We start from the raw sequence: 13,997 nt of genomic DNA on the forward strand, positions 1-13,997 counted from the left end.
TCTTTGAACTGGAAATGCTGGGGATTGAACCTGGCCTTCTGCATGGAAAGCATGTACACAACCGCTGAGCTATAGTCCCTTCTTTAAGAAAAGTGATGACTAAAGAGGGAAGAGAGAGTAATATGATTAAGAATAGGCAAGCAGAGGCCAAGGAATAAATCTGGCTTCCCATCTAGCTCTCTAATCTCAAAGGCTCCATATCAGCATCAGCCCTACCATTAGGCAAACTGAGGAAGTCACTTCAGGTGCAAAATGCTGAAGGATGGGGAGCTGACAGAACTGTGTGTGGCATTCTGCCTGCCCTGCACAACTTAAGCTAGCCTGATACCCAAAGGTCCAATGGAAGTTGCAGTCTCATTGCCATTGTTGAAGAAAGATTCAACTGCCAGTCTAATCTAGCTTTTGTTCAGGGAAGGGGAGTGGGGATCATCTTGTCCTTCACCTCAGGAAGCATTACATACCTCAGGCATTTTTCCTCTGGAGACACAAGCAGAGGGCTCATTAATTGCCTTCACTCCCAGTACGAGCACACTTCTCTCCTCCTGCTTTTCACTCTTGTGCGCAAGCCAAGACACAAAAAAAAGGTAATAAATGGCTGAAGGTGCCCAAAGAAAGCACTCTGCCAAAGCCAACTGTTCGTATCTGGGGGAAAGGAAAAGAGACCAACCTACGTGGGAGTGAGCCAGTGAACGCAGGAGCATAGGAAGTCAGATCATGGGTCCATCTAGCCCAGTACTGTCGACACTGATTGGCAGCAGCTCTCCAGGGTTTCAGGCAGACTTTTTTCCAGCCCTACCTGGAGATGCCAAGGATCGGACCTGGAACCTGGGCACAGCCAATGTCGCCAGCTCTCCAGCTCCTGCCCAGTTCAAAATATGGTCCCAGCTAAAAAAAAAAGTTGGTAACCAAAGCTTGGAGGTAAGGATTCCTCTCCCAGCGCTGCCACCACTGAAACTGCTGTTTCATTGGGCAATCCTACCTATGGGGTTTCTTATTTTTAGCAAACGCTTATATTTCAGGGCCTAAGAGACTCTCTGCCACTATAACTCACTGACTCTTTTCCATTGCCATCAATTAGAATACTTTAAAACCTACTAGTAGCCCGGTATATGAGGCTTTGGTGTGAGATAGGCACCAACACTAGAGACAGGATGAAATATTAAACAAGTCAATTTATTAAAGGGATATTTTGTATATATGGGAATATTAATATTTATTTTGGGATTTTCAAAACAGTGCTTGCTGACACTTCTTAAGTACTCAAGAGACACTGTTGCTATTACAAGCTTCTTAATTATTATTTTTGCCTCAGGCCAAATTCCCTAAACCTCCACCCCAGTCAAATACAATCACAACCAGGTCCAGCTCTTGAGTACAGTCTTTCTTTGACTCCCAAAGCTCCTCCTGTGGTACTTCTGGCTGCTTGGATTATTTATCTGAGTTTAATGCCTGCTTATATTACCTTCTTCTGGCAAGGTTTTACAGCAGCCTCCTGGCTAGAGATGTGAAGACTCGGGGGAAAAAACAGAAACATTTTTTGGGTCCCCCCCCCCATTTTTGTGGGGGGAGGTCTTTCTTGGTTTTCTTCAGAAAAAAAATTGAAAAAAAATGAAAAACGGATTATGGGATGTTTTATTTTAGCATGATGAATAAAATGTTTAAGACAAGGTGTTCATATATTTACTTCTCCAAATAATTTCTAAAAACTATGTACAGTATCAGATTATTGCAATTTATGTGCACCGAGGACAAGCAAGTCCTAAGTTGCAAACTGAGACTACAACTCTCAAATGCAAGAGCAAGATGCATTTCTGCCACTAGGGGGCACTGCCATTGAAGCTGAGACTGAAACTGATAGTGCTAGTTATAGCTCAGGAAATGAGTCTGATTAAATTACATGCATATTCATTGAATCTTTGTCTTTTTTTTTCTCAGTTCTTTTTATGGGAATGGGTGCTTTATGTCTGCTTGACACTGTGGAGGACTAATGGAGACATAAATAATTTTCTTTGTTACTAATGTTGATGGTTTCTTCTGGGGGGTTTCAATTGTTTTTTGCCTGCTCCTCATAAACTGACAAAACCAAAGAGGTTCCTTACATTTCAGGTGTTCCTTACAGTTCAGGAGATTGTAGCTCCATTTATTACCAATTTTTTTTAAAAAAAATTAAAAATAAATTCAATTTGTAATAATTGTTTGAATACATTGTACTTTTAATATACCAAATGTAATAATTTTATGCCAAACCAACTTGGACATAATTACATTTTATGTTCCTAAAGTAACAAAGTGACTTTCAATCTGTAAAAATGCTAATATTGCTTTTTTCCCCCATTTTTTTCTGAAAATTTCCATTTTTCCCTGGAAAAAAAAATGGGGAAAATCTATTTTTTTCCATGGCGTCAAAATTTCCAGAAATGTTATATCTCTACTCTTGGTATAACACAGCCACCTGCTCTTTACTCCTGGTCTTCCCAAGACATGTATGGTTATCCCACAGAGGAGTAGCTTAATATTCAGGCGTTAGCTATTCACTTTTTCAGCTTTCTCTTAGTACTTCTTTATCACCAACTACCAACCAGCAGTCCTTCTCCCAACAGACTTTCTTAACTACCTACTGTAAACTGTCATTTCTCAACTGTTCTTTCCAACCTAGCTAGTATTGCCAGCCAATCAAAATTGAATTTACCTGATCCAGGCCTAAGCTATAAATATAACCATCTCTCTTCCCTCTTCAGAGCATCACTAAGCAACTACTACATAAGCATTTCACAGTAACAATGCAAGGCTTCAGGCCTACTCAGATACATTATAGCCTCTCAGAGGCCAAATAACATAAAAATTACAGAACAACAACGGTTATATAAATGGCATTTCTTCAAACAGGGCAAGCAATTTATGCATGGTGTGGAGGAAGTAGAAAGATTACCAACACGACTCCATTTCAATGTAAGAGAGCTTGAGTCACCCTATAAAATAGGTTGGCAATTTGTTCAGGACAGACAATACATTTTTCACAAAAAGTATTTTGGGGCAGTGAATTTCATAAAACGTCATACTGGCACCCTTAGCTGACTTTTTACAAGATAAGACTCATCCTCTATTAATTTGTGTAAGACTAGCCATGATAGCTCAATGAATTTCCAGTATGGTGGACTACAAAAACATCCAAAATTGACTGTGCCTACCTTTTACCCTTCCAGAGGTAGGGACCCATGTTAGTCTGTTAAGCAAACACACACACACACACACACACACACACACACACACACACACACACAAATAGCCATGTACTTCCCTGCCTCAATTGAGAGGGAGAGACAGGTAAGAAATTATTATTATTATTATTATTATTATTATTATTATTATTATTATTGGAGACTAACACATTTATTCTGCGTTAACCCTTGAAGTACTACAAGACCTTGTACTCTCCAGCTGCTTACAAGCATTTTAGTAAAGCAACTCTCTCTCTCAGCAGGTCAACCGAGGCCCAGCTACTGCCAACTGGAACCTCTGGATCCTTCCCATCCATCCTTGCACATTGAAAAGATCAGCATTGGGTGATGGTGGATATACTACCCCTGGGCAATGTCATACGCTGGAAGAGATCAAAGCAGCTCCAGTGTTTGTTTGTTTTTGCATTGTATTATTTCATGAAGAAACCTTGGGGATCCTTCCAGAATGAGAGGCAAGAGAGAAATCAAGTCTGACACTGCAGCTATGAGGATATGATCTTATTCTCCTTACTTTTTCACTCTCCTCCCCTTGTTAAGCCTCCATGATACTGCAGCTGAAAGTCCATCTAAGGTTCTTGACGAAGCAAGCTCTGGACCACAACAGGTCATATCATAAGACACCATTTTTAAGATTAGCCCAGGGAACAGGCAGCAGGAATAAGATGAAATTCTACTGCTGAAGCTAAGGAGTTCTGACTGTAAGCAGTGCCTGCATGGGAGACCAACAGGCAAGGACCACTTGCACTGAGCTCATATGGAATAAGTACAATATACTTCCGCCATATCTCTTGTCTTTTCGTCGTTACAGTCTGGCACTCTCTACTCTTGTGCAAATCCTTCTTCAAAAGTTAAACTAGATGCCAGTGGAAGCTAAGAGGAGGGACCATAGCTTAGTAGGAAAGCACACACTTTGCATGCAGAAGATCTCAGATTTAGGGACGTCAGAGGAATCTGTTTAGGGGGTAGAGCTGGATGGTCTTCCCTTGGTCCAGTCCCTTGGATATTGGATTATTTCCCACAAACTGGCCCGACTCATATTTTTTGTATGTACAAACAGAGTTTTGGAGAAATTGCAGCTGCAATTTGTGTAATTTTCACAAACTGCAGCCAAAACATACACCATTTGTATACTGGTACCTACACTGGCTTCATTTCAGCACCAAGTTAAAACATGGCTCTTTATCAAAGCCTTTAAGATGTGCTGGGTGTGGGGCAGAAGAGCTGAGGCTGCAGGGGGCTGTTCTCTGCACCTTCCCCACCACACCTGTTGGACATTCAGCCTTTCCATCTGCTGACCAAGTGCTCCACCACCTTCCTTCTGCAGGTATATCATCCAGCCTGCCAGAGGTGGGGAGGTGGGGTATGCTGGGTGTGGGGCAGAAGAGCTGAGGCTGCAGGGGCCTGTTCTCTGCAGCTTCCACACACACACACACACACACACACACACACACACACACACACACCTGTTGGACATTCAGCCTTTCCATCTGCTGACCAAGTGCTCCACCTTCCTTCTGCAGGTATATCATCCAGCCTGCCAGAGGCAGCGCCTCAGCAACGCACAGAGTGCAGCACCCACTTTGCGTCGCACAGAGGAGCCACCCATCTGCTTGTGTCTGTTGGAATATCATCCAGCCAACCAGTAACCGGCAGCAATTTGCAGTTTTTAAAGTCATTTAATCAATTTTTAGTATGTGCCTGGGGAGTGCTGGGGGAAATGCCCACATAACTGTGGTCATGGGTAGGGGGAGGTATGGTGCTGGGGGAGGAACAGGCCAGATGAGGAGAAGAGGAGCTAGATTCCTTACAGCTATCCCCTCTTCTGGTTCTTCTCCCAACCGGATAGTTCCTGGAGGCCTTATCAGCTTGCTCTCGGGTGTGGTGATGCTGCTGCTGAATGCCAGGTCAGTCCAAAACAAAATCTCCCTCAGCCACTCCTACTTGGATGGCCGATTCCAGAAGGTGGTGCTGGGGGATTATTGCTCTGTGCCATGGCACTTACGCCATGGCATTCCACAGGGCTCTATTTTATCCCCTATGCTGTTCAACATATACATGAAACTGCTGGGGGAGGTTATCCGGAGATGTGGACTGAGGTGTCATCAATATGCGAATGATACCCAGCTCTACCTCTCCTTTTCATCAAACCCAGGTGAGGCAGTAGCTGTTCTGAACCAGTGCCTGGGCACGGTAATGGACTGGATGAGGGCTAATAAACTGAGACTCAATCCAGACAAGACGGAGGTACTGTTAGCGGGTGGTTCATCTGTCCGGCGAAGTGATGTTTGCCCTGCCCTGGATGGGGTTGCACTCTCCCTAAAGGATCGGGTCTGTAGTTTGGGGGTGCTCTTCGATCCAGAACTGTCACTTGAGGCACAGGTGAACTCAGTGGCAAAGAGCACCTTTTATCAGCTTAGGCTGATATACCAACTACGCCCTTATCTGGACAGAGATAGCCTAGCTACAGTTATCCATGCTCTGATAACCTCTCGTTTGGATTACTGCAATGTGTTATATGTGGGGCTGTCTTTGTAAACAGTCCGGAAACTTCAGCTGGTACAAAACAGGGCAGCCCGTTTACTAACAGGGACTGGCCGGCGAGACCACATCACACCAGTCCTTTTACAACTTCATTGGCTGTCAGTCCAGGTCCGCGCCCGATTCAAAATGCTGGTACTAACATACAAAATCCTAAACAGCTTAGGGCCAGGTTATTTGAAGGAACGCCTCCTCCCATATGTACCTGCCTGGACATTAAGATCATCCACTGGGGTCCTTCTCCGTGAGCCCCTACCAAAGGAAGTAAGGCAGGTGGCTACTAGGAGGAGGACTTTCTCTGTTGTGGCACCCCGGCTGTGGAACGAGCTCCCCAGAGAGGTCCACCTGGCATCTACACTGTATTCTTTTCATCACCAGCTGAAGACCTTTTTATTTTCTCAGTATTTTAACACCTAATTTAACTTAAATTTAAATTTTGCTGTTTTAATTCTGTATTTTAATCCTACATCAATTTCTGCTGTGTGGTTTTATCCTGGTTGTGCTTTTTATATTGTATTTTGGATTTGGATTTTTAGATTGTTGGTTGTTTTATTATGTTTCTCTTAGTTTTAATTTTTGTGAACTTCCCAGAGAGCTTCGGCTATTGGGTGTTATAAAAATGTAATAAATAAATAAATAAATTCTCCATGGTTACACATAAGTTTTAATTGTTTTATTGCTTTTAAAAATTTCTACTTGTTTTAATTTGTTAACCATTTAATATGTTTTTAGCTGCATATATTATTTATGTTTTCATTGTTCTGATTTTATTTGTATGTTGCCGTGAGGTCCCACTGATACAGGGAGGGATACAAATGTTTTAATAAATAAATAAATTACAGTTGAAATTTGTGTGAATTATGCAAATTGCACCTGCAATTTGCACAAATCTCTATGGGAAAAGTTCCTAGAATTCAGGAAAAAAAACATGTCTCTGCCTGCAAATGTGAGCTGAGTCAGTTACACCGGGGAACACCCTCAAGCCAGAAATGGAACAGATTTCCCAGCGACAGACATCCCAAGCCAGCATCAGTCCCAGTATCTCGAATTGAAGGATTCTCGAATATCCTTGCCAGGTATCAGAGAAGGCGAAAAAACAGTGCCAGCAGGAGTAGACACACTGTGCTAGATGGCCAAATGGTCTGACTCATTGGTTACACTCAGACTTTAAAGTTACATCTGAACCAGCCTAGTACAAGAGATGTGTGATACGTTCATGGGAATTGAATGGCAAAATGACCAGGATTGCAACCTTGGATTTCTTATTCAGCTGCTAATAGACCCCTTTCAAACTGAAGAATTAATTTCCATTTAGCAATACACAAGTTAACATGACATGAACTACATCAGTCATGGAGGGCAGAGGTCACACCATTCCTGATGATGCTGGAATGCCGACTCACTGTGCCTGGATGCTGACTCACTTTGCTTGTCAGCAGGTTATTCGCTCCACTGAAGTGTCAACATTTGAGCTAATTCCAATCAAGATCAAATACAATAGCCAGACTTTTTGGAAAAGCTGCTATGATTAGGACTGAATCGTTAAGAGTTATCTTTTGGCCAATCAAAAAAAATTAAAATAATGATGTACACAATCTTCTAGTCCCCATATCTTACTGTAAATATAGCCTTGGATGTTATTAATTATCTGATTTTTATTTGCATTTATTGTTGTTAGCCACCTTGGGCATGATTCATGGAAAGGAAGAATATAAACATTATAATATAAATAAAATAAGCCCTAAGCTTGTTCAACTGAAAAAATGCATATTCCACTCCAATTGACCCTGCCTCCATTTTCTTCTCTTTTCTTCTGCAGCAGTCTTCCCCAACCTGGTGCCTTCCAGTTGTTTGCACTACAACTCCCATCAGCCCCAACAAGCAAGGCCAATGATCAGGAACAATGAGAATTGTAGTACAGGAGATCTGGAGGGCACCAGGTTGTGGGTGGCTGCTTTAGATGTTTAGTACTACAAGTCCCATCAAGCGTGCTCAGGGTGGCCAATAGTCAGGGATGATGGAAATTGACGTGCAGGCCATTTGGAGCGTATATAAGAACGTAAGAAGTGCCATGCTGAATCAGACCGAAAGTCCATGTAGTCCAGCACTCTGTTCATGCATTGGCTAACCAGCTGTTAACCAGGGACCAGTCAATGTGAGGATAATTGAAGTCACCCATTATTACAACACTTCCTTGTTTGGAGGCCTCCCTGTTTTCGTTTTCCATCTCAAGGTCACCCTGAATATTTTGGCTGGTGGACGATAGCATCTTCCTAGCACTAAATTAGTTTTGGGGCCCTGTATTGTCACCCACCGCACTCCTGTGGAAGAGTCTGCCCCATTTAGGTGCTCTAGTCTACTTGACACAATGCCCTCTTTGAAGTACAGAGCAACACCACTCCCAGTACGTCCTTCTCTGTCCTTCCTGTAGAGTTTATATCCAGAGATAACCGTATCCCACTGGTTCTCTCCATTCTACCAGGTTTCTGTAATGCCCACTATGTCCAGGTTCTCCTTTGAAACCAAGCACTCCAGATCTCCCATTTTGGCTAGGAGGCTTCTAGCATTTCCACATAAACACCAATACACAATGTCCCTCCCCAGATGTCTCTGGTGTGTCCCTTTTTCACTATTGCACTTTAGCCTATTTGATTGGCTATTATGTTTTATCCTGTACTCATGGCCTATTTGCTCCCCTTCTACACTGGGACAATCAAAAACATTTTCATATTTGTCTCCTTCGGATGATTTAACCGAAACTGGATGCTTCCCAGCTCCTGTCAGTTTTCCCCCAGGGTACCAGATTGAGAAAGACTCTGGGGCAGGAACCTGTTCTTTAATACTGTGTACACTGCTCTACACATTGATGGACAGATACAGTACCAAGATAAGTATGTGGCTATTGGGAATCCAGCTTAACAGAAACCATACATCATATCCAATATTTTCTTTTTAATTCCCTATTACAGTAATACACCTGAGCCAGAATAGCTTGCAAACAAACAAGTGTGCCCCATACCAATTAAATTTGCCCTTCCAATTAATCAGCTAAGCATTATTATTTATTTATTCGTTCATCCTAAAATTGGTATCCTGCCAACCAACTATGAATGGCTCTCATGGAGGCTATCAATACATTAAAAGCATTGAAAGCTGAACTTTAAAACAAACAAAAACCCATTCTGTAAACAAACAGCGAACCAGTCCACAGCATCCTTGAATGGCAATAATTAAGTTGATTAATCTACCAATTAATCTAGTAGCCCAAGTTATAATACTAAACAATCGAGGACTGGGATGGGTGGGCATGAAGACCTTTTACATTGTCCAGCTTCTCTTTGGAGCATCTACCCAAAACGCACAGAAGTTGCCTCATGCCGAATCAACCCATTGGCCTGTCTAGCCCATTATTGCCTTATTCCAACCAGCAGCAACTCTCCAAGGTCTCTGAGCTTGGAAAAATGTCTCCTATCAGAAATCCTTTCCAGCATTTACAGGGCTGCAGCCTTAAGCAACCAACCATTCCCCAAAAATATAATATCTAACTTGACATAGCATACTGGCAGAGCCTAGCAGCAGCAGCAAATCTAACAGTGCTCTCCCTACTACCAGTCATCTGAATGCTACTTTACATACAAAAGGCAGCATCAGACCTTGGTGAAGATATCTGCTGTGTATATTTGCATGCAGACTTATAGTACAGATTTGCTTTTTCAGTTCTGAGAACAGCTGTCAGCACATTCGCAGTTGTAAGGTAGCTAGCGAAAACTTCCTAATCAACACAACCTGTAAGTGCTATTTTCAGAAAGAAGAATTGGAAGTTACTCTAGTTAAAAATCCCAAAGGTCCTACTATGCAAATCAAACTTGGTACACCTTCAGTGCCAGAGGAACCAGCAGGGTTCTATTTTTGAAAAATAAAAAAACTTAGATGTAAACGGAAGACGTACTGCACACTGAGATTGAAACCAACATACAAACTAAGGCTGGAGGAGCTTATCTGTCAATAAGACTACTGACAGAATAGTCTAGGGTTGGATCCAGATTCAGTCATATTTAGAGTAGACCCACCGAAATCAGTGGGGCAAGTAAGCAGTGCCTGGTCCATGTTTGTGAGAGCTCCTGGGCAAAGCACCCTCAAGGGGCCCCTCCCTCAGTGAGTTAACCTTTTCACCGCCATTGTCACTAGCTGCTATTGCTCATCCTCCTCTTTCTCATCATGGCTGCCACTTGCTTGCTTAAGAGGCAGTGAGCAAGTAGGCTGTGGCATCTACTGCTCCTCCTTCTCACCACCACCGTTTGGGCCAGAGTGAGAAGCAGGGGAACAAGCAGGTTGCCATGGTGAAGAGGACAAGGGACTCCAGAGGCCTAATGTCAGCAGGCCCCTGGCCCAACAATGCCTACCCTTGATGTAGGCCTTGAAGTCACGACTCACTGAAGTCTCATTGTTTTTAATGGGTCTACTTTGCTTATGACTAAATCTGGATCCACCCCTTAGTTTTGCCACATTATATCAGGTCCTTTCCTAACATAATTATGGATTAATTATAATTTTTACTAATAATTAAATTCTGCTGCAGGAAGCAGAGGCAGACATATTGGCCCATAAGAAAAAATTACAAAATCCATAGTAGGGCAATAGCTTTATTAGGATCAACCAAAATCTTATATGAGATAACGAGCAAGCTTTTGAGTTCTGCAGAACTCTTTGTCAGGCTGGTTGTTAAACGAAAAAGGGTAGGCAAGAGCTAAGTTCCCCAATTATATATATTAAAACCTTTTTTTCCTTTTCTGCTAGTTGCATTTACATAGCCCGGATCCACCTCTATCAGTAATTAAGGTGAGATGTTTACACACAACTTCATTGCAGCAGAACATAGACGGGGCTAAATATCTGAATTCAACACAGAAATTTATTTATTTATTTAAATTAAAACACTTCTTGGCCACCTTTCAGGGCAGAAGCTCACCCAAGGTGGCTTCCAGCAATAAAATATATAAAAACAGTTAAAATATTAAATGCAATAATAACATAAACACACTAAAAGAGCAATCAAAGCAAACAATAAAACCAGCAACAACAGGAATCACAGTAGCAGCAGCAACAGTAGCCATATCACAAGAAGGCCACAGTGGGCTTGTTCCAACAACACGCTAAGCCATGGTTAGGCCACTAACCGTTTTGCAGTAAAAGGTTTGTGAGCATGTTTAAACCATGGCTATGTAGCCACCATGGTTAGGAATGGTTCACATGACACGCTAAGTCACAATATTTAGTTCAAAATGCTTAACCGTTGTGACTTAGGGGTCAGTCGCAAGTCCTCCACATCTTTCTTCTAGGACCCCTCCCTCACGCAAAGCAGCTCACATCCTTTCACACATCCTTAGTGTCATAGAACTGTATTTTTGGTTTTTATGGGAGCGACTTTAAATTGTGATATATAGCCCCGCAACCTCCACCGAACAAGAGGAACAATTTCACCTATTTTCAAAACTGCAAAGAGCATGTACCCAAATAGGCCATTTTCTCGTTGTTTCGTGAGCTTAACAAACTCATCTCTATATTTTAACATATTTTCTCTTCCTTCTATAGCTGATTGTATAAATAAAGTCTCTGGCATCTCTCCAATTCTAAAAGAGTTTTTTAAAAAAATCTTTGGTGTATCCTTCTGAAATCACCACCAAAAAAAAAAAAAAAGTACACAAGCAGTGTTTTTCGAAACATGCACAAATGCTTTTAGGATTACCGTTGATGGATAAACTCAATTTTAATCAGTTTGCAAGCAAACTGCTACAGCAGAAAGGAATACCTGGGGGGTGGGGATAGAAACATGAATGAAGCTGGTCTATCATTGTTGAGCATTTGAATAGATTAAGGATACAGGCGTTGTGAAATTGGCAGTTAAAGCAAAATAATGATCTTGACTTAGGTTATTGATTTCACTGGATTCTAATATTACAATCCTTTTTTTTTTTTTTTAAAGATTTTTCATTAGACTTCACTTCTTAAATACATTTCCTCCCCGTAATTTTTTAGATTTGTATGCCTTTGGGCACTTTCAGAAGGTGCCTAGTACAGGACTACCAATGCATGTGTAATAAACAATGCTGAACTTCAGCAGGACGTCCATCCTATATTGCAAGCATATCTGCAGTTTGTAATACACGCTATGCATGTTATGTAAAGGCATTTTTCTGCCTATATATAAGAGAAACCTAAAGCTTCTCGGCACTGTACAAAAACAAAGTCTTAGACAATCCCTGCCCACAGGGCTGGTTTAATTAAAGGTTGTTTCTCCTCCTGCAAGCTTTTGCAACAGCCTGGTCAGCCGACTGCCAAACTCAAGACGCATGCTGAAATATTAATTAGCGCCGTTGCCTCTGTTCGCCACAGAGAGTTTAACTTGCCTATCTAATCCCTCACCAAAGTGGTTGAAATCCAAGCCCCTCGCGGCTCACAAAAGCAGGCCCGAGAGCACAGACCAACCCACTGCATTCTACCCAAGTAGTTACAAAGGTAGCTTTTCTGCTCTTTGGACCCAAGTTAGTGCTTATTCAAAAGGCAGGTGGTGATTGCAACAGGGGCAACAGACATTCAAGACCTTCACAGCACAACATCTAAGGCGTGATGATGACAGCACTGGGGTGGGGAAGGGGGGAGGTGATCTAGCCCAAACTGCGATAAGGATGTCTGCACTGAAACGTGGTTACTCTTGCCAGTGACATAACCAAACCTGGCCACTGCAGTTGGGAGGCATCACGATTTGGGGGAAGGGGGGAGGGGGGAAGGAGGGGGTGGGCTTTTGATCAGCCCTGGAGATCTTTGCATGGCCGTCAAAGCTGAATGTAGGGGCTTGGGTTATATTTGTGGAGTAGCTGGAAATAAATACTAGAGCAAAAAAATGGGGGATGGGGAAGCTGGATTTGGGGAGGATCAAAAAGAGGGTACGGGGGGCGGGCAATGAGAATTCTCTTCCCTAGGTCACAGCAGCTGGCGGGGGGTTGAGAACGAGACGGCGCTCCAAACACAATAAATAAAGGCGCAGAGCAACGACTGCTTCCCAGTGGGGCCTCGGTCGGCGTGTGGGGCCTTGTTGGCGACTGGTGCAGCCACACAGATCGCCAGTACAACTCCCCCCTTTCCCGGGAGGACTAGCAGCATCCCATCCGCGCTTTCCTCTAGACTGGGGTCTTGCTCGGGACCGCGTTAGGAGGCTGCTCGTGGGGGCACACACGCCGTCGACCGGCGGCGAGCTTTCCCGGAGGGGGGCAGCCGGCGCGACGCAAAGTGAGGGCGATGCAGGCAACGCAGCCGGGGGCAGGGGGGGGGGAGCGGGCGAGATCGGTCTGGCCCCAGGAGGCAGAGAGTGCGAAGACGGGAGAGGGGGTCTGGGAAGGGGGCAAGGCAGAACGAGGAGGCGAAGAAGGGGGCGGGAGGGAGGCCGGGAGACAGAGGGGCCAAATAAGGCATCTAGGAGCCGTGCGTCGCAATGAGCGCGCCCGGAGCGCACCCAAGAAGGCGACGCGGGGATTAGCCTCCTCGCTCGCTCTTTGTCTTCTTCTTCTCTTTCTGCCTCCTTCCCCTCATCCTGCCTCGGCTTACCTGCTAACTCGTCGGGCTCCAGCCCGCTGTCGGCATCGATTCCGCACAACACAAAGTAGTGGGCGAAACGGCACGGGGCTGAGCCCGAAGCGGGCCCGGGGGGCGCCGCGCTGCCGCTCATCTCTCCGGCTCCTGCTGCCCGCAAGTCGAGCTCTCCTTGCCTTCCTTTCCCGGCTCTCTCGGGCAAACTCCCAGCGGCGGGGGAGAAGGGCAGCGGCGCTAGCGTAAGAGCTGCGCTTCCTCCATGGCGCAACTCCGCCTGGCCCGGCTGGCGGCCTTCCTCCTCGCCGCAGGGCGCACAGCCGAGACTGCGTCGGTGCCGGTAACGGCGGCGTCCGTCGGTCAGCTGAGGCTGCAGCCGGCCCCCGAGCCCGGCTAGGCACCGTCGCCTCCTCCCACTGCCGCGCTGCCACCAACCAGGGCCGCGGGAGAGAAAAAAAGGGCACCAGACCTCTTCCGCCCCGCCTCCTCGGCGGGACGTTTAAATCACGTTGCGCGCAAGGCAGAGGTAGGAGCCGCGACGTGAATCGGGTAGCAAATCTCCAGATTGCCCGAAGCGCATCATTCACTTTGGCAGCAGCGTCTGAGCTTCCGGGGGACTCGAAGCCAGGCAGCATA

At 44.5% G+C, this 13,997-nt stretch overlaps 1 protein-coding gene across 2 annotated transcripts in view; it reads right to left on the bottom strand.

Moving 5' to 3' along the window:
- Nucleotides 1–13,650, bottom strand: part of DENND5B (DENN domain containing 5B) — a 132,504-nt gene extending 118,854 nt beyond the window's left edge. For both annotated transcript variants that reach the window (XM_063134956.1, XM_063134955.1), the window contains exon 1: nucleotides 13,380–13,650. In XM_063134956.1, coding sequence (XP_062991026.1) covers nucleotides 13,380–13,500 — 121 coding nt within the window. In that variant the 5' untranslated portion in view covers nucleotides 13,501–13,650. The remainder of the gene's footprint in view (nucleotides 1–13,379) is intronic.
- Between the last annotated feature and the right edge of the window lie 347 nt (nucleotides 13,651–13,997).

This window comes from Elgaria multicarinata, chromosome 9 (genome assembly GCF_023053635.1).
Source record: "Elgaria multicarinata webbii isolate HBS135686 ecotype San Diego chromosome 9, rElgMul1.1.pri, whole genome shotgun sequence".
NCBI lineage: Eukaryota > Metazoa > Chordata > Lepidosauria > Squamata > Anguidae > Elgaria > Elgaria multicarinata.